This window comes from Nomia melanderi, chromosome 6 (genome assembly GCF_051020985.1).
Source record: "Nomia melanderi isolate GNS246 chromosome 6, iyNomMela1, whole genome shotgun sequence".
Classification (NCBI taxonomy): domain Eukaryota; kingdom Metazoa; phylum Arthropoda; class Insecta; order Hymenoptera; family Halictidae; genus Nomia; species Nomia melanderi.
This window is the reverse complement of record NC_135004.1, coordinates 6,853,297-6,877,360: the sequence shown is the minus strand read 5'-3', so window position 1 is coordinate 6,877,360 and position 24,064 is coordinate 6,853,297. Positions and strand designations below refer to the sequence as shown.

At 39.8% G+C, this 24,064-nt stretch overlaps 3 protein-coding genes across 9 annotated transcripts in view; 1 reads left to right on the top strand and 2 right to left on the bottom strand.

Annotated features, from left to right (window-relative positions):
- Nucleotides 1-12,628, bottom strand: part of LOC116431675 (uncharacterized) — a 346,182-nt gene extending 333,554 nt beyond the window's left edge. For 5 of the 6 annotated variants that reach the window (XM_076368232.1, XM_076368234.1, XM_076368235.1 and 2 more), the window contains exon 1: nt 12,341-12,628. In XM_076368232.1, coding sequence (XP_076224347.1) covers nt 12,341-12,360 — 20 coding nt within the window. In that variant the 5' untranslated portion in view covers nt 12,361-12,628. Of the gene's footprint in view, nt 1-3,276; nt 3,821-12,340 lie in introns of those variants that run through there. The other variant, XM_076368233.1, reaches the window with a different exon arrangement.
- An 834-nt stretch (nt 12,629-13,462) lies between these two features.
- On the top strand, nt 13,463-14,730 carry TfIIA-S (general transcription factor IIA subunit 2). Its single transcript, XM_031987425.2, has 4 exons — nt 13,463-13,664; nt 13,952-14,056; nt 14,145-14,274; nt 14,375-14,730. Exons 1-4 carry the CDS (start codon nt 13,593-13,595, stop codon nt 14,404-14,406), a joined length of 339 nt encoding a protein of 112 aa, XP_031843285.1. The 5' UTR covers nt 13,463-13,592; the 3' UTR covers nt 14,407-14,730.
- A 70-nt stretch (nt 14,731-14,800) lies between these two features.
- S2P (membrane-bound transcription factor site-2 protease) lies at nt 14,801-17,541 on the bottom strand. 2 transcript variants are annotated; one of them, XM_031987424.2, is made up of 7 exons: nt 17,255-17,541; nt 16,889-17,100; nt 16,514-16,792; nt 15,966-16,316; nt 15,707-15,865; nt 15,382-15,639; nt 14,801-15,314 (listed from the first exon to the last, which is right to left on the bottom strand). In XM_031987424.2, the coding sequence occupies exons 2-7, from the start codon at nt 16,961-16,963 to the stop codon at nt 14,946-14,948; spliced, it is 1,491 nt and encodes a 496-aa protein (XP_031843284.2). In that variant the 5' UTR covers nt 16,964-17,100; nt 17,255-17,541; the 3' UTR covers nt 14,801-14,945. The 2 variants fall into 2 exon arrangements, with proteins under 2 accessions (XP_031843284.2, XP_031843283.2); XM_031987423.2 differs by having other exon boundaries at nt 17,261-17,541.
- Nucleotides 17,542-24,064: the final 6,523 nt, after the last annotated feature.

Genomic DNA, 24,064 nt, shown 5'->3' with positions numbered 1-24,064 from the left:
CACTTTTTCGGAAAACAACGATAAGTGTACCCTAACAGATTTAGGCGCACTTAATGTGTTTCTTTTCCGCGGCGGGTCGCTCTCATTGTCGGCGTTAGACGCCCGCCACGTTTAACCCTCTGCCGTGTCGGTGAAGAGCGCGCCATGGAAAATGATACAAAGCATCGGGGGTAGTCCGCTGTTCCGGGTAATATTCGCGCGTACCAGAAAAAGGAACGACGGCCACGAAACACCGGATTAACTTCTAGCTGTCGTTCTTGCGAGGCACGCGCAGAAAACAACAGGAGGCATCCAGGATTACGCCGCGACGTCGTTGACGACGACGTCAACCTCGATGATGAGACGCACGCGCGTGGAATTTGAGTTGAAAGGCCTTGGGGCACGCTTCGGAGGATCCGAAAAGCCTCGGCCAACAGCCACTTGGCGGAATTCGAAGCACAATGCCAACAACGCGGAATTACACCGCGGGACCGTAATGATAGCGGCTTAATTAGCGCCTCTCCACTTTTTCATACATCGGACTCTGCCTGCAAAGGTGCCACTAAACGGGGACAGGATATCGTGTTACGCGCCGGAGGTAGTGCAAACTTTGGGGCCATTGTGTGTTTCCCGCGAAGAAACTTGCCACTTCGGCGTACCCGGGAAATCGATCCTTTTCTCGTGCCTCGTGTCTCGCGCGAATACGCGAAATTTATGCCGTCCGAACAGAAATCGCTCGTGACGAAATTTCAAGAATTTACGAGATCATGAATGCATTCGCGCACTGATTTTTATGGACATCGAATCCCGATATTCATTTTACAATATGAATAGGAATGAAGGAAAATATCTTACGAATTTGATTTCTGATGCCGCGTGGAATTACTTCCAAGAGAATTTGGATATTTAAATTGTCAAGTATAGGAGCAGAAGAATGACTTTCGCCAGAAGAATTCGACACTGGGTTTACGGTCGGTTTAAGGTGGATTGAATGTTATAAACGTTGCTTGGAAAATATTTACTCTGTCTATCTTTAAACCTCTAATTCCCAAGATCTAAATGAAGATATTCTAATTGTTGCAGGAACAGTAATATAAACAATACCATAAATGTCTGTAAACCTTAAGGATATTTGAAGAATGCACGAATACATTTTATTTCATTGAATCAGTTGTAATTGTTATTCGAAAGCTATTGTGAGATTTAGAATGGGCTTAGCACGAGGTTGCGAGTAAATGTGTCACGTCGTGGAATAAATAATCCTGTAATTGTGCGCAAAGCGGGCGGAAAGATTGAAAGAGCATCTTGCTCGACGCCTGCTTTTCATCGTGGCTGCGTATCGCGAAGCTTACACGTAGCGGGGAACTTTCGAGGAGAACATTTTATATTAAATGTTTTCTGCGCGGATTTATCATCCCGAATGGGACACAGTGAATGTTTATACGTATGGCTTCTTCAATTATGCGCAATTCAAAACGCGGCGTTTTCATGGGCACAGGAGTATATACGAATTCTTTTTCAGAAAAACTGCCGAGCGTAATTTGCGCCCGCTCTTTTTTTCTCGAAAATCATTTTGATTCGCGCACGGGGGACGCTTTGTATTCTTTCCCGGTATGACATAGATTTTCGACAACTAACCCGGACCGCCGCGGTATTCCATGTAGTCCCGAGAACACGACGTCAAGTTTCATGCCGTGGGGTACCTCGTGCTTGAGCCAGGCTTTTTACCAAAATGCGTTGCTTTGAATTTAATGCCGGCAATCCATTTGTATGAATAGTGAATCGCGAATGTTCGCGTGTTGAGTAAATAAAAAAAAAAAGGATATCGACGTTAATGGACACAAATGTAAATGAAAAGGGAAACGGTATACAGGGTGAACCGTGTGAAGTGTTGCGAACTGTTTGCACGAGAACGATCGGTCGTAACAGCGGAATACTTTTCTTATTCCCTTCTTTTCACGCTCAAGTAAGAACTTCGTTTAAACCATCTAGTTCATAAACTTTCACTGATAAAAAGTTCTGAGGAGTTACGTTTACGCTTTGAGGATATAGGCTCAATTCGACGAAGTAAAACAAAAATCTACAATAGTAACCACAGTATTTCTAGCGATTCTCGAATGAAATGTAATTCTTACAACAATATTTGGAACAATATTCTACTCGAAAAGAAAACATAGACGATTTCATTGTCCGTTCTCGTTCAAACAGTAGCAACACTCGGTGCAGTCTCACCCCGTACACAGAAACGAAATAAGCACCGAAAGAAAATTCAGAGGTCGCATTATCCGCGCGCCGATCCGAGCGTGGCCGACAGCAGCGTTACAATATTGAAACGTTTCGTACGTACGGTTCAATGTATATAACAATGCAAAGTTAATTATATTGTATCAACACTGCAACTTCCCATCCTTTCCGTTACAAACGATCCGCGCGTCGAACGAGCCGCGATGTACATACACTGAACAGCGCATCGTGTGGTCACACAGCGTACCGATAAAATCATGGAACGAACATATTTCAACGGAGCATTTCATTGCGAAAACCAGTTAAGGTATAAGTCGAGCAACGAGATCGTGTAAGCTAGATCCGCGCGATCGCGGAACACGATTTTTACGTGTTCGCGTTCACGCGAATGCACACGGCGACGTGGCGTGTGGGAGGAGGAGAAGAAAAAAAAATGAAAAAGACACGTCGTGCCCCGTCACGCGAGCACGAAATTCTCGATGCTCGATCAAATCCCTGCAGCTCCGGGACTGCGAGAAACTTTTCGACGCTCATGAAAGTTTCGAACGCGCGACGGGGCGCGTGTATTGGTAAGTTCATAGGCGGAAGGGGTGAGCTCACAGAGGATTAATCTCACATTGAGTCTGCGCGCTCGGAATCCCGATAATCAAAAGCGTTGATACTCTCACAACAAGCAATGTTATATAGCGCGTCTGGTAAATGATCAGCTGACCTATTCCGTTCCCGGAGACGGGAGGAAAAGCACCGCCACGGGAGGATGCTCTCACGACAGGCAGCGCAGATTAAAGAATAACATCGCTGTTTCTAGCTACCATACCCGCGCGGCTCCCATTAGAAATCCCTGACGGGCCGATTCAACGATCGTTAAATCTCCAGACGAGCGACCGCCGCTAACCGAATCGGCAGGATGCCGTTCGGGGAAAAAGTTTCAAAAGTTTCTCGCGCATCGTTCAAATAAACGTTTCCCAGTTCCAGCGACAAAAGAAACTTGGAGTGTCGTATCGCCGTTTCAATTTGTATAACATTCACGCGCGAACGGGAGACAATACGTACGTGATTTACAAGTTGCGAGCCGATTGGAACGATCATCCAGTAATCCTGTCCAGTCTAAAACACTTCTCGAGCATCGTGTCACACACCGCGATCGAATCGGATCACCGTCACCAACGACGCGAACAAGTAGTTTCGATTGTCACTGAACGTTCCCGGGGGCATCGTAACTGGTAAACGTGTAATCCTTTTTTCGACGCGTCTCCTTATCCCGGCGCGGCGGCGGCGGCAGCGGCCGCGGCAAGGAGGGGGCGGTGGTAGTGGTGGAACGTTTCGACGAGTTACGCGCGCGTGATCGGTGGTCTTGAATGAGAATGATGAAAATTGAAAAAAAAATAGAAAGGAGAGAAAGTGCGAAGGAGGAAATGCTGTGACCACGACGGGGAGCGTAATCGCGGCGGCGGTCGTCGGGTTCCTGTACCACTTTGCTCTCACCCCCGGCACTGTCACCGTTAACACGCGACACGTTTATCGCTGGCACGCGTCCGGCGTTACCGACAGAGCAAACTCGTTACTAGGTTAGAATTCGCTGAAAAGGGATCCCGGCGAGCGCACGCCGCTGGAAAGCGGTCTCGCTTTTCCCCTCCCACGCGCGAGTTCCCACTCTCCTCTCGCAACATCGCTCCTAGTCTCCAGGATCTCGGGAAAACTTTGCTGGAAAGCGGTGGGCGGCAGGCGGCAGGCGGCACGGCCGACGGGTTCAGGGGGGTGGGGGGTTGACAGATACGTACAACCCCCGTCCAGAGTTTCAGTAGGGGAAACAGTTCCCCTCTTCGACCCCCTTTGTCTCTGTGTGTAAGCATGAACGCGGTAAATAAAAAAGTTTCAAGTCACTCGCGGATCCGCCGGCTGGCAATGCGCAGGAACCAAGATGGCGGATTACTTCGCAAAACTTTCTTCGAGATATACCTACAAGCGGCGGCTACCGGGGCGGCAGGGGTATGGGGGCGGCGACGGCGGCAGCGTAGGAAGAAGAAAAGTATTTATTTACGAAGTAGTCGGACGTGCAACAGAGGAAATTAATTTGAAGTTGAGACGACGGCGGTCGCGACCGTTGATTGAATCACACGGCAGAATGATCGAAGACCCAAGTGCTCGGCGAAGGAAGTATAACGGCAGACAGGGATTATTAGCGACAGTTTTGAAATCGATTCCGGTCCGATAAGTAAACCAGTTAGGAAGATTTGGTAAGGGGCTGATAAAAACTTCTGCGGTTCTTTCGTTCAGCGAGAAAGTTCGCTCCTTGAGCAATCCGCATCGAGTTGCAAGGGTCACGATATTGGCCGCAATCGGGACGCTTTTGTCTTAATTCAAGATGCAGTCGCATCGTCGTGTCGGACATGCTCTTATCGGACTGATAGCCAGTGTCAGTTCTCTCGATTAAGAGCGTCAGCGGGGCAAGTCTCCGGAAACTTTCGCAGACATAGTAGAAAGTCACGCGAACGTGAGTAACACGTGGCGAATACGGAGAAAAGCGCGGTACGATTTGAGTCCGGCGGAGAGGGTGGCAGTGGTAACCGATCGACGGGATGGACGCACTGAGCCGTTACGGTTTTCGGGTCCCGGGATCTTGGTCCGCTGAAACTTGGAAAGTGCATACTCGACACACATGCGATGATTTCCTTCTCATCGTCGGAAGCTGTCTACTCGCGGAGGTAGCCGTACCTGGTTGCCTGCCGCCTGCCCTCGTGGGAGTCAGCTAAGGGAAATCAATATCTCACTAGGGGTAGAGAATACGAGAAAGAGAGAGATGGGACGCAACGAGAGTAGGAGTTCGCCGAAGGAAAAGCAGGAGAAAGAGGAGGCAGAGAAGATGTAGGAGGAGGCGGTAGAAGGACGAGGAAGCGGAGGAGACGGCGGTAGAGGAGGGTGGAGGATGGAATTGGGGAAGGAGCGCAGAGAGCAGTGACGGAGCAGCAGTCGTGGGTGAGAAAGACGCAGTCTGCGCCCGTCGACGACGCACGCTTGCGGTCCTCCGTGACCGTAGTGCCACGCGTGAACTCGAGTACCACGGGGTAGAGTACGCGTAACTCGTGCGAGAATCCCAACCCCCGACCCTCAATCCTCCCTCCCAACGCTTGAACCTCTCCACTTCTATGCTGTTTTACGGTCGTTATTACCGGCCGCACTCGGTCGGTCACACACGCCACCACGGGCCGGACGTTCTGTCGGTAGCGCGTGCCGCGTGTTCTGTTTCGCGCTACAAACAACCCCACCCCGTCGTCACACCGCGCACGCTACCTGGACAAACACGTTTACCCCGCGTGTGTAACCGTATACAGCTCAGCAGCTCCCGTTCCAATCCTGTCGACCGCTTAGCGGGAACTGGAGACGAAAACCTTGCCCGCACCGCGTTGCCGTGCTCCGGACTCGCTCCAAACTCACTCTCATTCTCCATCCCCCTTGGCTCCCGAAACCCCTGTCCCTACCATCCCGACTACCCGCCAGCCCTGAGACCGTTCTCGCTCTTATCCTCTTTCTCCATTCAGCCCGTCTCGCTCGCCCCACGTTCTCACACTCCGCGCGCTTCTCAGCGAAACTTTCCCGGCGTCGGGACACGCTGCCACCACCATCACTACCACCACCATCGCGACCGCCAGCACCGCTGCCGCCACCGCCGCCGCCGCTGCCGGCGGGTACCAACACACCGTCGAAACTCCACCACCACCGCTTCATTCGCCGTCTTGCCCGCGTACACATGAACACTCCGGCAACTTGATACTCTCTCCGTACACGTCCACGAGGGTTTTTCTCCACCACCGAATCGTGTCCCTCCTTTCATTCCGATTTCCTGCCCCCCAATCCCCGACCCCCTGCCCCTCGTCGCGTTTCTTCTCTTTCCTTTGCGCGTCCCGCGCTTCCTTCTCTATAGTTCTCCTCCAAGTTTCGCCCAACTTTTCCGCCCCTCCAGCCGACCAACCGACCGACCGACCGAGCGAGCGGGCGACGCGCGCCACGGAAAACGTCGACGCTGCCGCGACGACGGCATACGCTGCATCCCGCGCTCGCGTCCCGATCCTTTCTATCTTCGTTCGCCCCTTTCGCTTCGCCGACATGCGGCCGAGTACGCGAACGCCCGGAACACTTCGCCGGCCGTGCACGAATGGGCCGAACTCTTCTTCGACGAGCAGCAGGCAGAACAATCCCGTCGAGTGCCGATTCGGCGCTTCGGAGATCAACCGTTTTAATTGGCGATTATGGCACCCGCGCGAGGTTTCTTTCGTTTTTTCGGAACTTGTTGAACGAAGTTTGGAATTATCGCGAGCGTTCCGTTGACTCGACTAATTTCACACACACTGCTACCGCATTAGGGTACTTCGATTTCCGAAAAACACGGGATGCTTTGTGATAAATTGATGAACGATGAAGCTTCATAACGAAGATCTGCTCGGTACAGATTTATCGGTAGGACTATTTACCTCCGCGCTACAGTTCAGCTACTTGTGGAACTGTGCATTGTGTAAACAGCTTTACCTTCGAGCGCTAATTAACGATATTAGTATAATGCATTTATGGTGTCTGCAGTAGTTCGAAGCAACAGCTGAATCAGTTATAATGCTTTCCTAGGTTACTATGTCAAAAATTAGTTCGAAACAAATTATAGCTTTAAAATGCTGCTTATCGGGTAATCGAACGAGTTAATTGTAGATACAAACTGTGGAATGGACCTTAGTGAACCTTCCATTCCGAATGACTTGTATGAAAAATAATAAATTTCTAGGCGAAAAATCGATGTTTTTGCTTATTTTTAAAAATAGTATAGGTTACCCATTCTCTTTTATTGTTGATGTTAACATTTTTCGACATTGATATAGTTCAGTGAATATGAGAGAAAATCTGGGTATAAAACTCGATTAATTGTCGTGAAAAGAAAGGGTGCGCCATACAGAAGCCTGACAAATTTCGGTTAATTCTACTTACTACCTGTTACTATTATTCTCCTGAAAACTCCATTACGATCCTATTTAATCTAAATCACGAGTAAAACTTGTAGCGTATGATGTGGGTCCGTATACTAGCCATGCGTAATACTCGTGGTACCTGACGTACATTATATGACAAACATATATATATTGCAGAGTGCTTCAAAACTAAAAATTATTGAAAGGTAATAAATCCCACGGACATCAAACCGAAGATTACATTTTTTATAATATTCTTCTACAAAATTCAGTATAAAAGTACGAAGGGCCTGTAATAAATGCAACGACAAAATACAACAGTCCATCCACGCAACGCATGAAATACGGCATAGCTGAATGGATTAATAAAAAATGCAAGCAGACAATAGAATCATCCAAAATTTATCACTAGAAATCATACTCGAAGCGAAAACTAATTTTTTAATCGAGTTTTGCTAATTTCAAATCGATAAGCGGACTATCTTAATAGTAGAACATTCAGCTCAACCCCAAAAAAAAGAAACAAAATGACCAAAATGTGAAATTTAATTACTTAAAATGTCTCAATTAATTAAATTAAATTTGCACCGTGATAGTATGTATTGTACAAGTATAGAGTTTCAATAGGGATGATAAGTTTTGGAAGGGAGCAGGCAGCCGGACTATGCGCGTGGCCGAACATCGTGACGCCTGCGTCAATCTGCGATGCATTGCCCTGGCAACGGACGACGCTCACCGACCTGCCTTTTTCTCTTTCTTCCTAAACTCAATCGCCGTTTCACTTATCTCTTTCGACATACGGATATTTCCATTTTCCTCTCCTCGTGACTTCTGTCCCCTCTACGCCGACGATCCCGCTTTTCTCTTCGCTCGCTAGCTACGTTTGCTCCTTATCCTCAAATCGCGGGAACAAACCATTGAGGTTCTCCGCAACGTAACAAGTGGATATTGTCACTTCCTATACGACCATTTCCTTCACTCCTATATCTTCGAGATCGTTTCCCGGTCTTCCTTCCTTTTTAAATCTTCATCGGCGCGACGCCGGAACTTTATTGCTTTCGTTTCAACAGTGCGCGTTTGAGATCGGGCTCCGAAGAAGTCGGTCGACGTTAAATGAGACGTGAGAGAGGGCATTGTTTAAGCAGTGCTCGCGATATTTAAAGCGCATCAAAGAATGTAATTCCGATGCGGTTAAAGAACGTAACAGCGTCGTGTTCCTCCTTTATTTCTGAGGAATATAAAATAAGAATCTATGTTCCTCCTTCTGATTTTGTTACCAGAGAAAAACAGTTAAAAAGAGCTACAAGTGAAGAAGAGCAAGATAGATTTTTCATGCTCTCAAAAGAGTATATATTCTTCCTTTGTTCACGGAAAATGTTATGAGTTGTCTCTAAGAAAACATTATTCGATTGCAATATCTTTATGCGTTTAGCAGCGATACTTGCGCTCGAGTTACATTTAAACCGTTTGAATTATAAACTAACACCGCCTCTGAATATTCTTTGCTACCCTTTTGCTGGGCAGAGACTAAGCGAAAATCATTCCGCCATTAAACGACGCGGATAAAATCTAATAAACTATGACTCGGGAAGAGGCTACATATTTCACTGCGCCCCTAAACCCGTCTGGTAAGTGACGCGTGACCGAAAGGAGAACAGTTTTCCAAATCTGCCGACCCGGGGCCGGAACCACGTTTACGTTTTTATCGACTAACGGACGGGGCTTGCTCGCAAAAACACGTAACTCCCACTTCAGACTGTACCCGACGTGCTACATTCCCCTAACCGAAGAAAAATTCTCGGTGGTTCACGAGTGCGCCGTACTCGAACCACTAAGATTTCTTGAAAAACGAAGTACACCAAAGGAACATAGAAAGAAGGGAATTTTTTTTTAAATCAACCTTATAATGTCCAAATTTCGATACCTAGAGGTATTTTTCTGGCGAAACATTTCGGAACTTTTTTTTAAGTAATCAATGTATACTTACGTTTTTATCAACCTCAAGTGTCGCGAAAATATTTCTGGAACGCAAATTATTCGTCGTTACTAATTATATTACAATACTTCAAAGATTTGATTGTTGATGTAACGAGAAATTTTGTACAAATAGTAAATTTCGTTGCCGCTAGACCAGAAGATCCCCTTGAGGAACGGAACCCTCCGTTCACCGGGAACATAAAGGCAAGGAAACTTTTTTAAAGAGATCAACTTAAATGCGAATGTTGCTCCCAGCTTCTTTAACGAGAGTTCCCCAAATCTATATCCGAAAGAGCAGCCTCGTCGTGTTTCAGAAGAAGGAAACGTTCTCGGAAAGACGCTCCCCCATTATACCGAGCACTCTCTCCACTTCCATCGATTGAATAACGAAGTCACCCGCTCCCTTTATCGCGCATAAACTTCTCTGTCATAATAACTTCGGCGTCTCTAAATGGTACGTATATCCGTAATAAATTGTTCTTGCAAAGTTTCTGGATGGCAGGCTATATAAATAGTCTCGTGGATTCTCCCGCCCGCCGATCCACGCGTTCCCTTCAACCCACCTTCACTCCGAACCAACCTCAACCCCTACCCGAGACATCGCTATACCACTCTTAAAGATGCTTTTCATTGCACTCCCACGCAACGGAATCCGATCGATGCCGCTATCCCGTTCTAATGCTGTGTACCCTTTCTGTTCAATGTCCTCTTCCACCGAATCGGACCTCGAATCCGACTATACGTATTTCCCATTGTGTACATCGCGACCTTATCTTCTTTTCTACCCGCGATTCTCGAAAATCTCTTCCACTTTTCTCATTTCCTTCTCCTCTTCTGTCTCGTTACTTTCAAGAGAACGCGAATTTCGATACCTAGCCAACCCTAGCTCGTCTCATCGCACAACCGAGACCGCTTCGCGGGTTCGAACTTCATCTCTATATTGCTCTTACAAAGGTTTGCTCTACTTTATTTATTGGTTTTTCCTAGATCAATTCCAAACGAAACGTGATCGCTCTTTTTGTGTTGCGTCGTGATCATCAACGCTGTTCTGATCAATGAATGTTCACCGATATCAATTTCAATTGGTAATTTTGTCGACAGGAGTTAATCGGTTACAAATCATTGTGAATACTATATTCGTCTATAGTAAATCGTGAGGAGATATCAGTTTCAAGATCTATACAATTGCATGTATAGTTCAGAGAATATGAACATCGATCATTGTTATTATCGGTAAAGGCTCGTCGTTAATTTCAACGGTGTCGGTGAGACCGACTATCTGTGATTTTTATGTGATCCGTTTTTCTTATACTTAAGTCATCGTTACCGGGGTTTTTTACCTTTCCACCCTTATTACTATTTCTTCGCGTCCCATCTATCGTTCCCGCTCGTCACAGATTCGCGTCATTGACTTAATTAACCTTTGCTTTGCTCCGAGCCGAGAGGTCCCATTGAGATGGCGCGGACTAGTGTGCGAGAGTTCACGAAGAATCGGACGGAATGTGTGCGTCCCTTTCTCGAACATCAACAGTCCGCGATTTGAATCGCTGTGAAACTTAATCGGCGAGTAGCGAATAGATTATTCAGAGGAATGTAAACGGCACGACGATGGTGATCGGCAAGAAAAAAATTTGAATAACCTCCATTAATAAAATATTATTGGCGATTCCATTCTGTTCAAGTGTCTCTTTTAACACCTTTGATCGCCGCGTAAATCGTTTATTCAAAGGATTAAAAACGCCCCGGACATCTAAAGAGTTCACACCTTTGATCGAATCTCAAGTGTCTGCACCGGCCCAAAGTGGATGGGTTCATCGTCGTTCGTTACGTTAACTCTATTCGAATCCAGCGCACCGTTTCAAGAGCCAACCCGGTGATAATAAATCTGCGAAGAAACGTGCAACTCGCGGAAGAACCCGGGTATAATTTTCGCGGGGTAAATTCATGGAAACTGCCTATTCATTTCCGGCTCAAGAGACTTTGTACCTCTTTCGGTTTACCGAGAAAAGTTTTGCATGCGCGCCGAAGTTTTCACTCGTAATTACTTGGGCATCTAAACTTACCGAGCGGTAAGAAGGCTTCCCCTTATACGTACCACCAGGTTGCCTGATTTAATGAGATGAAGTTACCTCAATCTACTGAATAGAACTTCAAACAATCGCATTGCTAATGTATCGACAATAACGAGGATACTAATAATATATGTATGTAAGTATGCACGTTATTCCTCGATTGGAGCAAGATTCGTTGATAATTTCACGACGATGCGATGAAAATATTATTACCAACGCATTCTACGGAGAATTTATACATATACGATAAGATGAAAATGTTATTCGATTTTGTTCGCGAAACGTTGTTGCAATTATTTAATTAAATTGCGTAAAGATTCACGAATCTCGTATTTAAATTAGGAAGAATGAAGCAGAACGGAGTACTAGAGAAGAAACTGGTAAGGCTAAACACGCTGAAATTGGGTAATAGTTGATTCACTACATATTATTGTAACTCAATTGAAACTTTTCATTCCACAAGAATGTGAACGACGAAGTTACGGGATATTAACAACCCGTATAAGAGGTAGGTTATTATAACGAGTTTAAAAAGACGTTCAATTGCTCTTTTACGACCTGAAACTAGTCTAGCTATTAAAGCTGTAATTTGTCAAGTTTTGAAACGTCGAGCAATCATAAAAGAAGGGGGTACAACTTTTAAATTATAGGTGCACATTGCTTGGTATAACGAAACTTGTTAAAATCCTGTAAGGAAAATAAAAATCTAAGTGCAATACAAATACTAACGATAACAGAGTGCTACTTTAGATTTCTACCTAGTACTAGGGTAACGTTAATAAAAATAGAAAAAAATCATTATCGGTACAAAATTTTAAAATAATCATCATCGTATTATGAAAAACCTAATTTTTATTAGCTATGAATTCAAATATTGAATTTTGCATTTCGAATGTATAATTACGAATTTAGTTTCTCAATTTTAAATTTCAAATGTGGAATCTGTCTATGCTGTATTCTATTCTTTTTCCATTCTTAACAATTTTAGGTTACCGAAATGGAAAATCAATATATGAAATAACCGGGAAACTGAAATAGAGTTCAACCGACAATACAGAAAATAATACAAACAAGTGATATAGAATACATAGGCAAAATTGAAAGAAAGATACTTACCAAACTGAACCTTTATACATAAAGCAGCAAGGCAAATTACCACTTCATAAATTTAGTATTGAAGTCACATTTCATAAGATGCCCAATGTATGATCACATAAAATCCTGAAGTGTGATGGTCACGCGTGAACGTCGGAATCAAAAATAAAGTATTTAATAGTCTTGAGTCTCTTATAAAATGATTTTTCATACAGATATTCCACAGACCGTTTGCAATGATAGTTCCATGCCACTTATTCCATAAAATAAGTGAATCACTATAATTGATACGACACCAGCGAACAAACCGCGCACATTACAACTTCTGTTTCACTGAAGTTTTGAAATTTCCGTCTGAATTTTGATTTGTTTGCGCAGAAAGTGGTGGGAGAGTGTAATAGACGCCCCACAGTGTTGCAACACGTGTCCATTTGGAAAGTTCGCTGGATAAGGGGTGGTAGACCACGCTGGTGTTACAGATACCTACCGTATTGACCATCTGCAAATAGTTATCAAAGATTCACAAGGTATACGTGTTGCACACATGACTGGTCGATGAAAATTCTTTCTTACATAGCTTTGTTACATAGACGATACCTTAGTTCCATTTCATTTGTTACATACGATGCACTTAAACGTTCGTTGAGAAAGAAAGTTGCTTAACATTCGTTTGTACTCACTCAGTAATGTAAGAATCTTATAATATATTATACATTATAATAATTCATATGTATTAGCGAAATCATTTTTAAAAAAATACCCATGAAGAGTCTTCGTCATATAAATGAAAAACATCATTTTTTCACATCAATAATTTTAAATAACTGATACTATACACAGTTGGTAATTTCATTTACTACGTGTTCCATTTCACATTCATGCATTATTTTACTGACGTCACTGTACAAATTATTTCATATATTCCATATAATTGTAGGAATAAGTTTAGCAAAAGTTATTATCGAACATGTGAAATAAGTGCTCGAAAATATTATAGAATACAGTAATACTTGTTATAAATAAATTTTTTTTGCAGTATAGAAAAACAGACATTTTGAAATATTGTTTATTAAATTTAAATTTACCGGTTTTCATTTTCATTGTATGCTTCGATTAGTTCATGTATATGACAAGGTACCGCAGCACCTTCGTTTAGTAATACAGTTAATCAACAAACGTCGCTGAGAAAAGGTTTTTGTTACGCATGAAGTTTACTTTTGCGTTAATCAGCATTGATTTATTTTATTAATCTATCTATCGTACCTTAAGGACAATGTCTTATCAATTATATCGAAATACGACGTTAGGTAATACATTGCAAGAAAGTCTCGATGAATTGATTCAGGTACGTTTACATAAAATTGTCTAATATTTAGGTTAGAGTTCTTGGTAAATATTGAATATAAATAATAATATGTTAATTTTTATATAAAACAAATGTTGAGTTTACGTAACTATCATATACTTTACGCGTAAAGCTATAAAAACATTCTTTAACATGTTTAATATTTGTTTTTGTCACTTAAATATGAAATTTTATACATGAGCAATTTAAATCCTGATAAAAACTCCAATATTTTTAATACTATAAATACATTTTATTTAAAATTACAAAATAATACGATTTTGTAGTATGGACAAATCACACCACAGTTAGCAATTAAAGTGTTATTGCAATTTGATAAGGCAATAAATCAGGCACTTGCAACCAAAGTTAAATCAAGACTTTCATTTAAGGTATATACCTCTACTTATATATCTAGTAAAACTTATGTAAATTGAGTACATCATGTTATGATTGTTATTATTTATATGAAATTTTTAGGCTGCTAAATTAAACACATATAGATTTTGTGATAATGTATGGACTTTTATGCTAAATGATGTAGAATTTCGAGAAGTTCAAGAAGTTGCTATGGTTGACAAAGTTAAGATTGTTGCCTGTGATGGAAAAGGTAAGTTAGTTATTGTGTGATTAATTGTAATATGCTTAAATAAAAAAAAAGAAACTAAAACTTATAAAATACTATGCTAATATTTTTTGTTATTTTGTAGCATTGGATGCAGATGCTGCAACAAAGCGATAATATTATTTTCTGTTACATCTAAATATATTCACTTTGATTATATCACTAATAAGGAATTACTAGCTATATAGAAACCTTACAATAGACATTAATATAAGGAAAATACATTATTAATTGTATTTAATATAGGTATGTAATTATTATTCACTTGCCCACAATCTTAAATTTTATAATCATGACACTCTGTTAAATATAAAAACATAAAGGTTACTTGCTTTTACCAGAATGTAGCATTAGTTTTATTTTTATATTGTATTTGGAAACTAATAGATTTTACATATTACATTATTTTTAACAAAAGAAAAAATTATCTTCGAAGAACACGAAAAATATGTTATATAATGTAATCCTCTTATATGGTCCAATTTGTTGTTCCAAAGATGTAAATAATTCTACAAATGAGACTGCAAGGTTTATTAAGATATTTGAATAAGTGATACAAAGTGGCATTAAGGTTATATATGAACATAGTTCATTACTGTGTAACTTTGTACTGTGAATATAAATCTTGAATATTAACAAACATTTGTTTTTATTACTTATAATAATTTATTCATAAGTGAATACAAGACATTAATAATAAGGAGCAATGTACCTATACTTGTTAATGTTATTACAATTGTTTGTTTGACATGTTTATTTTGTCGTGTATATTTTAATAAATAAGATACAAATGCATCTATAATGTATTGCCCATCCAGAAAGAAACAAGGCAGAACATTAACAATTGTTAGTCCTGCAGAAAACATAGTAATATACTTGCAAAGAATCACTAATGCCTCTGGTAATTTAGGATTAAGAAAGGAATATTTAGGTATCCAATCAGATACATCAACTGTATGATAAATATCTGCTGGGTGGCCAAAAAACAGAACATCCTTTCCTTGTATTCTTTGTATCTGAACAATCTACAATGTTTCTTTAATTATAACATCATCAAATAATAAAATAAATAAATTTCTGAGCTATACGTACCTTACTAATATTGTCAAGAGAAGGCCTCAGACAATGAGTATCATGAAATGTACATTCGTTACTTGCATGACAGTAATTTTGTGAGTGATTAGTTATAGTTCTAACTGGAAGACAAGAGTGTGGAGGTAAATGAAGAGGAGCAGCTTGTGGTCCCTCAATGTATTCAAAACACAGACTTCCACTAGCTTCACTGTCTGATGTACAACAATTCACAGCACCATTAGATTTCTGTCTAGATGGAATCGATTCATCATACTCCTATATTTAAAATAAAAAATCAATAACTCTACATTATAGAATAAACCATGTAGTACAAAATTTTTACCTGAATAAGTGACTGTTTAACACAATATCCAAGAGCAGGCTGGTTTATCGTGTTTAAAATACAATCAGTCCAGTCTTCACTATGTCTTACATGACAATCATTTATCTTATATATTATATCCTGATCTAAAAGTCCCGATGGACCCAGTAAAGAGGAATTCTAAAAACAAATATATAATTAGAAATTGACATTTAATTGCAATTGGTTTTAGCATGAATAGGTATATTAGAGAAATAAAAAATAAAGATCTTTTACTTACAGGTAAAATAGTTTTTACATAAACTCCATTACCATATAAGTAGAATGGTGCCCACAGCCATGTAGACAACATAAGAATACTTGCAGATATTGTTGCAAGTACAACATTATGCCAAATTCCTGCACATGTAACTCGCAACTGATTTTTTAATGGTAACTGACGAAGTTGCACGATACTTATATATACACAGGCCACAGGTATTATGAAAATAATTAGTACTGCCACACCAAATAACTGCACACCTTCTCTTGCTGCTGCTAATGCATGTCCTAACTCATGCACAATGCAACATATTACTAATGTAACAATAAAATATCCAAATTCACTCAAAGGCATATTAATACCAGGTAGCTAGGAAGATAAAAGTACATGATTTATGACTAATAAATTTTAATGAAAGTATATCAAATAAAGAAGTTTAAAGTCTGTGTTCTAGTATTAAATTTAGAACTCACAATTTTGCAGAATAAATTCTGATACAAAATAAAATGTTTTCATATAAACATATGCATTTTTAAATATTTTTATAAATATATGCAAAAATTTACCATTGGTTCTAGGGTAAGTTCAGAATTATTATTGTCAAGTGATGGCCCATTCATCCATATATTGAAAGTCATTTTTAATATTCCAATTGTGGCCACAGGAAGAAGGATAATAGTAACAACAACCCCTGCATTGAACCAAGCATTCCAAAATTTGGATCGTGTCATTCCCCATTTTCTTATCCTACGATTAAATGATGTTGTCATCCACTTTATCCGTAGTACTTGAATTTCTATACCAGTATTTTTCAAAAAGTAAATGTATGGATAATGTGAACATGTCTGAAAGGAAAAAAATATTATTTATAATTCAAATTTTATAAAGGCCTATGAAACAATCATTTCAGATGTAGTTAATTTACATTTCGCAATATATACCTTAAAAATTGTGTCAAAAAAGAATAGTGAACAGTGAATGAGACCTATTGTGATTAATATACTTAAAGCATCCATTGCCCACGGCTTTGCCACTATTTACTCAAATCGAGTACTTGCAGAAACACGAAGCTCCTATCGGGATTTTCAGGTATCATACCCAGCCAACGTTGCCAGTTCTTTACAAATGTATATCTCTATCATTTACTACCGGCCTAAGGACGAAAGAGAGAGAAATTATTTTATACGAAGAATCGAAAACATTTAAAAGAATAGAAAATGCGGCAATATTTAAACTATAATACTGATACAGACAATCTTTATGTAACAATTGATTACTAAACAGCGTTTCATAATTAAATACTGTACCATTACCCGTGAGGAAACGGAGAAACTCGATAGCATCGACGAGAAACAGGATAGACTGGACATTTGATGTCAATTTTTGTCACACGGCCAAAAAGTTACATGACCTCTTATCATTTCCGCAACACTTACAATTATACCAACAAAGTACAAATAAATACGAATGGATAAATAAAACACGTGTTCCTTTTTATTTTCTTTCCATAATCACAGACGAAGTATAGAATAGACATAACAAAGAATGTAAAATTTTGTCACACGCTTTCAGGTGTCAGGACACCCTTACTGTTTTTGTGTCACTCGCTGTCATATCGACTTAGGCTGGTTTTGCATAGCAGCTCTATAAGTGGTAGGAATCAGAATCAAAAATATTGAAATAATTAAAATACATATTTAAGGTAAGTATCACAATAGGTTGATTATATTTTTGCCTGAATGTTTGATAAGAGGGCGCTATAATCTTTTACCGCTGATGTTAAATTTTTTCATTATCGGTTTTGGTCTATTTAATTATAGGAATCTGTAGCGAAAATGATAGAAATATTAGAAATCTTCATTAACAACAACCGTTAAATGGAAAACGGATAGAAGATGGGATACTACCGACGGAGCAGTCTGGTAGCTTTATTTTGAAATGTTAATCACGCGTTGAGGTACTTTAACTTTCACAACTCAGTATTTGTATATTGAACTACCATTTATCAGCTTAGTTTTTTGCACGAATATAACAATTACTCTCTCTTTCTACATTATTTTATTCCTTCGCTTGCTATGTCTTTATTGTTCATGTTTAAATAAAGAAAATTTTGTTTTAGAAACGTGTTGTTAATCAACGCGTTAAGTTTATCCGCGCGAAAATTAAATTAAAATAAAAGGTACTGAAGTGGTCGAACGTGTCTGGAGGAAAGACTCTGAATTGCTTCTACGGAAAAACTAACGAGCCGAATTTCGAGATTTTTATGCGAGACTCTAAATAATAAAATTAGTACGCTGTTAACTGTACGCCGCGCACCGGCGGTTAAAGCTAATTTAATGATTTTCGTTATTGGCTCGCACACCGTAAAGCTATCCAGGCCCATCTGTTGCCCGCGTAGATTTTAATATCGCTCCACTCATTTGCACCGCCTGAATCGAACCGAATCGCGCCGCTCCGTTCCGGGCACCATTTCAACAGTTTCAATTCCCTTCAATTATTTGTTTACAACTTTTCCACTATTGCGAATGCCTCTTATCGATATGTGGCCTATATAATAGTTGTATACAGGGTGTTCTGTAACTCGTGCTAGAAGCAAGTTGAATATACGATATGAAACCTCTTAATGTAATACTTTCGTTTCTGAAATAATCGAATGTTAAAAATTTTTAAGTACATGTAGTATTCATTAGAATTTTGCTACCGTGTCGTATGAACATCAATGGAAGCGTATCAGATAAATTTTCATAGTTGAACTTTTCCCAAGAACTCACTTTTGCATATAAAACTTTTATTATATTTTTTTTAACTTATTTTTTTCGATTTGTTGGATGATAAAATAAGTATTTATGAAATGCAAATATACGATTTATTTATCTACTTATCTAAGCACGTATTTATAATTCATGTGTAATATAGTTAAATTGAAATTAAGAATTTTTATTCGTCTGGTGATATCATTTATGGTGCAGTCGGGTCAGATATAAGCAGACTTTCAATAAGTATGAGCTATAAGAGGAAATCATTCTTAATGTAAACTGTACATTGAAGAAATTAAATTGGGAAGGTCTTTTTAAACTAATCTTATTAATTTATGTTATTGAATATTTGCATGTCTATAATAAGCTGTCTTTACAGAGACATCCTATGAATATTAATTCGGCTTCGAGTAAAATACTGACAAGTTTTGATCGAATATATTATCATATTATATCGTTCTCGAACTGATAAACTAATTATTATAATTGAAAATTGTATTAATATCGGATCCGGAAAGCTTTGGTTTTAAAATCAACATTGTTTTGTTTAATTTGATTGTTTAACATGATTTGAAAAGTTAGTATTAAAAGTAACATCGTGAGAAATAGTTTTTAACAGAAGATGGTAATACTGTTCTCATCGTTGTACTCCACTTTCGGGAAGAACGTTTTGTCGCGTTCGCGAGAAAGTTCGAAGGCTGTACGTAAAGTCACGAAGTTGTTCAATAATTCCGTTGGGTATCACAAAGGTACAATGAGACGGGTATCGAGTCTTTCGCCGTTGTCATTGTTATATGTAGGTTTTCCTCTCTTGGTTTCTTTTTCTCGATTCCATGTCGAAGTTCTGGAAATTTTTAAAGAAAATTGTTAAACGAAACAATTTGAAACTTCGTTCATTTTTCATCGTAGGGTTTCGAAGTATATTTAAGCAATATATATATTTTTAAATATGTGGTTACTTAATTCGAAGTTATAACAGTTCTGGCGTCTTGTAAGAATTGTTATGTATCCCTGATATATCGTATATCGACTTCTGCAGTCATATGAAACCAAAAAAATAAACAAATTTTGGATCTGTATGAGTGTGGTTCGTGTTTGAATTAGAGTAAAAGAAAAGGGAACTGAAAAATAAAGGACTGATGTAGAATTCTGGGCATTTGTAACATATTCATAACATACGTTTCGGCCAAGCTTAATAGTACAGAATTATTGATATTCTGGAAAGGTTAACATAACGCCGAATATAGAAAAGCATCGCATAGTCGTGAGCGGTCTAACTTCAAGCATCGCCGGATCGTGTGAATTTACAATGAACGTTCTTCTACAATGAATTTACAATTTCAGCTAGTGCTGAAAAATTTGTAATCATCAAATGTTTTTCATAATTCCAACCAAGAACAAAGTTTTAAAGAAAGAAGTTATAAAAATACAAAAATAACATCCTTCTTTTAGACTAAAATACACTGAATGTCTAAGTAACAATAATTCATTTATTAGTAAACAAGAAAGTCATTCCATTTTCTCCCTATAACCGCTGACGTAAACATAAAAATAATTGAGTTACACTTCGATTCGTTAAACCAAAAAGCCTCTGAAATACTCGTAGACCGAAATTCCCTTCAGACGGTGGGGTTTGGACGTCCAAGAAACAGTGATTCGTTTATTAATAAACGAAAAAGAAGCAGAAAAAGAAAAGCGGATAAAGGAAAGTAGACGAAGGGAATGGTCGCGGGGAACGGTGGGAGGCAGGGCTAGGGTGAATGTCGGTCGTGCAATGCGGGATGAAAAGGAACGAAGTGGTAGGGCGGCGCGTGACGCGGGGTTTAAGGAAGCCGCCGAATATATACGCGCGCCGATCGTTCGCCCGTCGCTTTAACAATTCGCGACGCGTCCGCGTTAACAGCGTTACGACAACAAGCCCGAGTTGTAGAAACTTATAACGAGAAAATAATGAACCCGGTTCACCAAGTCTGCTTGGAATGCGAGTCGGTGTACACCCAACCTCTCGCAAGTAGCTGTCCTGGCCTCTCTTACTCGTTTCGCCGCCCCTCCGCTTTAACCACCTTTTCGATTTTCTACCGCTTTCCGCGAGCACCCCAACGCTCCCTATTCTAATTTTAGTCTCCGTTTCCATCGCAAGCTTTCCACCCCTTCCTCTTTTGCGCCGTTGCTCCCACACAAGTCCTCTTCGTTTGCTTCATATTTTCGTTTTACCGATCATCCACACCTGCTCGTTTCAGTTGCTCTATCCCTTAGCTATCCTACCTTCGTTCTCCACTTATCTCTTCTCGGTTTGCAATAATATTTATTTCCGTAACCACAAATCTCACACCTAATCCCCCAACATCGTCAACACCTTGTCTCTTGTTCATCATCTTGGACTCCAGCTTCTCAGTCAGCACAGCCAACTTAACCTTCCATCCTTACATTTTCTTCCTTCACCATTCTCATTTTTTTTTCCGATTCCCTATTTCATCCTTCTCCTCGTCGCCTTCGCCAGAGAATATTTGAATTTGTCGCGCGGATTCCAAGACGCAACGGCAGCCCAAGAGGAAGAAACAAAACCGGGGGTGAACTCGGGATAGGCGCTCTTGTATTGAACGCGAGGACGAATCGGAGGGAGTGGAATTTCGTCGTGGAATCTGCAGCTCTGAACGAAGCGAAGACAGAAAAGACTGATGTCCTGTATCCTGTCCCCGAAGCGTTCTCTCCGGGCGATCGGTGGAAGGGTGACGTCGAAAAAAGGGGATAGTAGGTAGCGGGACGCCGTTGGTATCCGGAATGGATTACGGAATCGGATGGAATAGCGGCCCGGGAAAGTCCTCCTTCTCTATTCTAGCGCGACACCTCATCATTCCGCCACGTTCGCCGAGGTATCCTTCGGCGTACAACGTATTTCGATCTTTTCTCGAGGCGTGTACAGTGATTTAAGTCAGTGTTTACGTTCCCCGTGCCGTTCCCTACCGGCCTTCGTCTGCCCCTGCACGCTCGCATGGGAATTCTTGTATCTCGCACGTGTAAATCCATTCCAGTATTAGATCAAACATCCGGACCCGTTTGGCCAGACAAGATCGGATTATCAAGAATGAAAGGTACAGAATGAAAATGACGGTAGAACCTCCGTTGCGTGAAGTAAGTGGGTTTGCGAGCTGAGTATGAACCAACGGAAGCGTTCGGATAAGAGAATTTTCACCTAAGAGAAATGCAACGTCGATAAACGACTGCTGAATGAAAAATGTTATGTCTAGGTCATTGGTGGCTAGTAAAATCGTATTAATATAAATATGGCTGTTAGAATGTTACCTGATTCTATATTTGGAAATGTAAGAGTTTATTTGACTCACAAGAAATTAAGTTCTGTTAAACAAATAAAATTTTTTAGATTTCAGGTATGACAGCAATGAAAAGTGAAGTTATTAATGTGAAATGTTGGTTAGTAAATTATTTGCAAGGTATTTGAGACAAATTTTGGATAATGACAGTTTTTAAATCACCGCGAGTTGAAGAATCCCTCGAAAAGTGAAGAAACTTGAGAAGTTCCATAGTTAGCTCTTCCAAAGACATAAGAACACCGAACTATTTAAGAAAGTTTTGAAGTTGCCCGAGTGTCTGATGGTTCTCAAGAGCGTTGGATATCATTTTGCATTCAGAAGATATAACTTGTTAAGAGGGAATGTGTTGTTTAACGATTACAATTTTGCGATGGACATTTACAACAATTTTATCAGCAGCTATATATCTTTATCAATTTGATTTTTATGTATTCACTTGTTGCTTTTATAAATTCGTCAAATGAAGAAGAGAAAAATTTCATAATTCATAGAAAATAAAACCCTGTTTATCTATAAAAGTGTACATTTCATAAATATTGCGGGAGCTTAATCATAATAATCGAACACGTGAATTTTTGTATCTCTTTGTACACTACGATCTGTGTTTTACTGATTCCGTGTATTGTCGTTCGAGAGATGAAGAAAAGCCCAGTGTTAACTGAAACTGGAGATCAGATATGTCTCGCCATACACGAGTGCTTGAAATGCTTGCCATTGGATTAGCATACTATCATTTAAACAGGCATTCCGGATGCGTCATCCGACCGTCATTAGTAACGCTCATTGAAGGTCCATTGAAAGCTGGATCCAGTCCTACAGACTAATTACAGTCCGGCGTGTACTGTATCGAAAGCAGTCACCAATCCATAAAAGGGCTGCGAAACACGTACCATCTCGTGGCACCTGTGTATGCGTCTGGCATTGTGCCCATTAATGAAACCGAACATACTACTTTACGTTGGTTTCGTAATTTTATTCTTATTATTTCAGCGATAATTCTGATCCTTTTCGATCTATTGGCTATACATTCTTTTGAATTATTCAGTTTTCGATAATAAGTCCCTGAACTATAGAAAGTGATACTATATATATGATTCAATTATGAATGCAGATCACTGCTAATGAGTATAATTAACAATCGAGAGTACAGTTAGATCTTTATAATTTCATGAATCATTGTATTTTAACGTCTTCCCTGCCGATTTAATAATCATAAAAATCTCTTGGAACCGAAGTAACTTATTTCATCAAACAAAACTTGAAAAGTTAAGAATTTTCATAGTTATTAATTTTTTAGATACCTTACATTTTGTAGATACAAATGATTTAGTTAATTTTAAAATCAAAGTCGTTTAAATGCATGAAAACATCAGTCTTTGTATATAACGATTTTTATAATTCGTATAAGTTACACTTGTACTGTGACAATTTTCAAATTTATATGATGTTATTGATATTGGAGACACGTTGTAACCCTTACACGTCGATAATGCGACCTTCTGTAATTCCCTTTTGTGGTGATACGTACAGAGTTCTTCCTACTTCTGAAATTTCCTCTTCTGTATGTTCGAAAGTATCTACCAATTGACGAGCGACGTTACAGCCTCGCGGCTGCCTAATGGTGTGCATTTGGACCAGTTAATAATATCAACGTGTGCATTATCTTCAGTAATGTAGTTGATCCTTCATTGAATACGGGTATTGCTGTTTACGCAGCGGTATTTGCAGTGAGAACATCACCATAGACTCCTTTGAAGCGACGATTCTCGGTATATACAGTTATAAATTTTTCCAAAATTTTAGCTATACACATAGAATAGAAAATTAAGTGAATATATATAACAACATTTTTTTATGATACTTAATTTTCGAGATAATTACACTTGAAATCAGATGCGTGTGCTGGTCAGTATGGAGCGTTTAGCACGTCTGTTCATAACTTGCCACTACTACTTCTTCAACTTGACTTCAAATGAAGCTTACTACAATATAAGAAAAAGTTTATTTATATTTTACGTATTTGTAATTT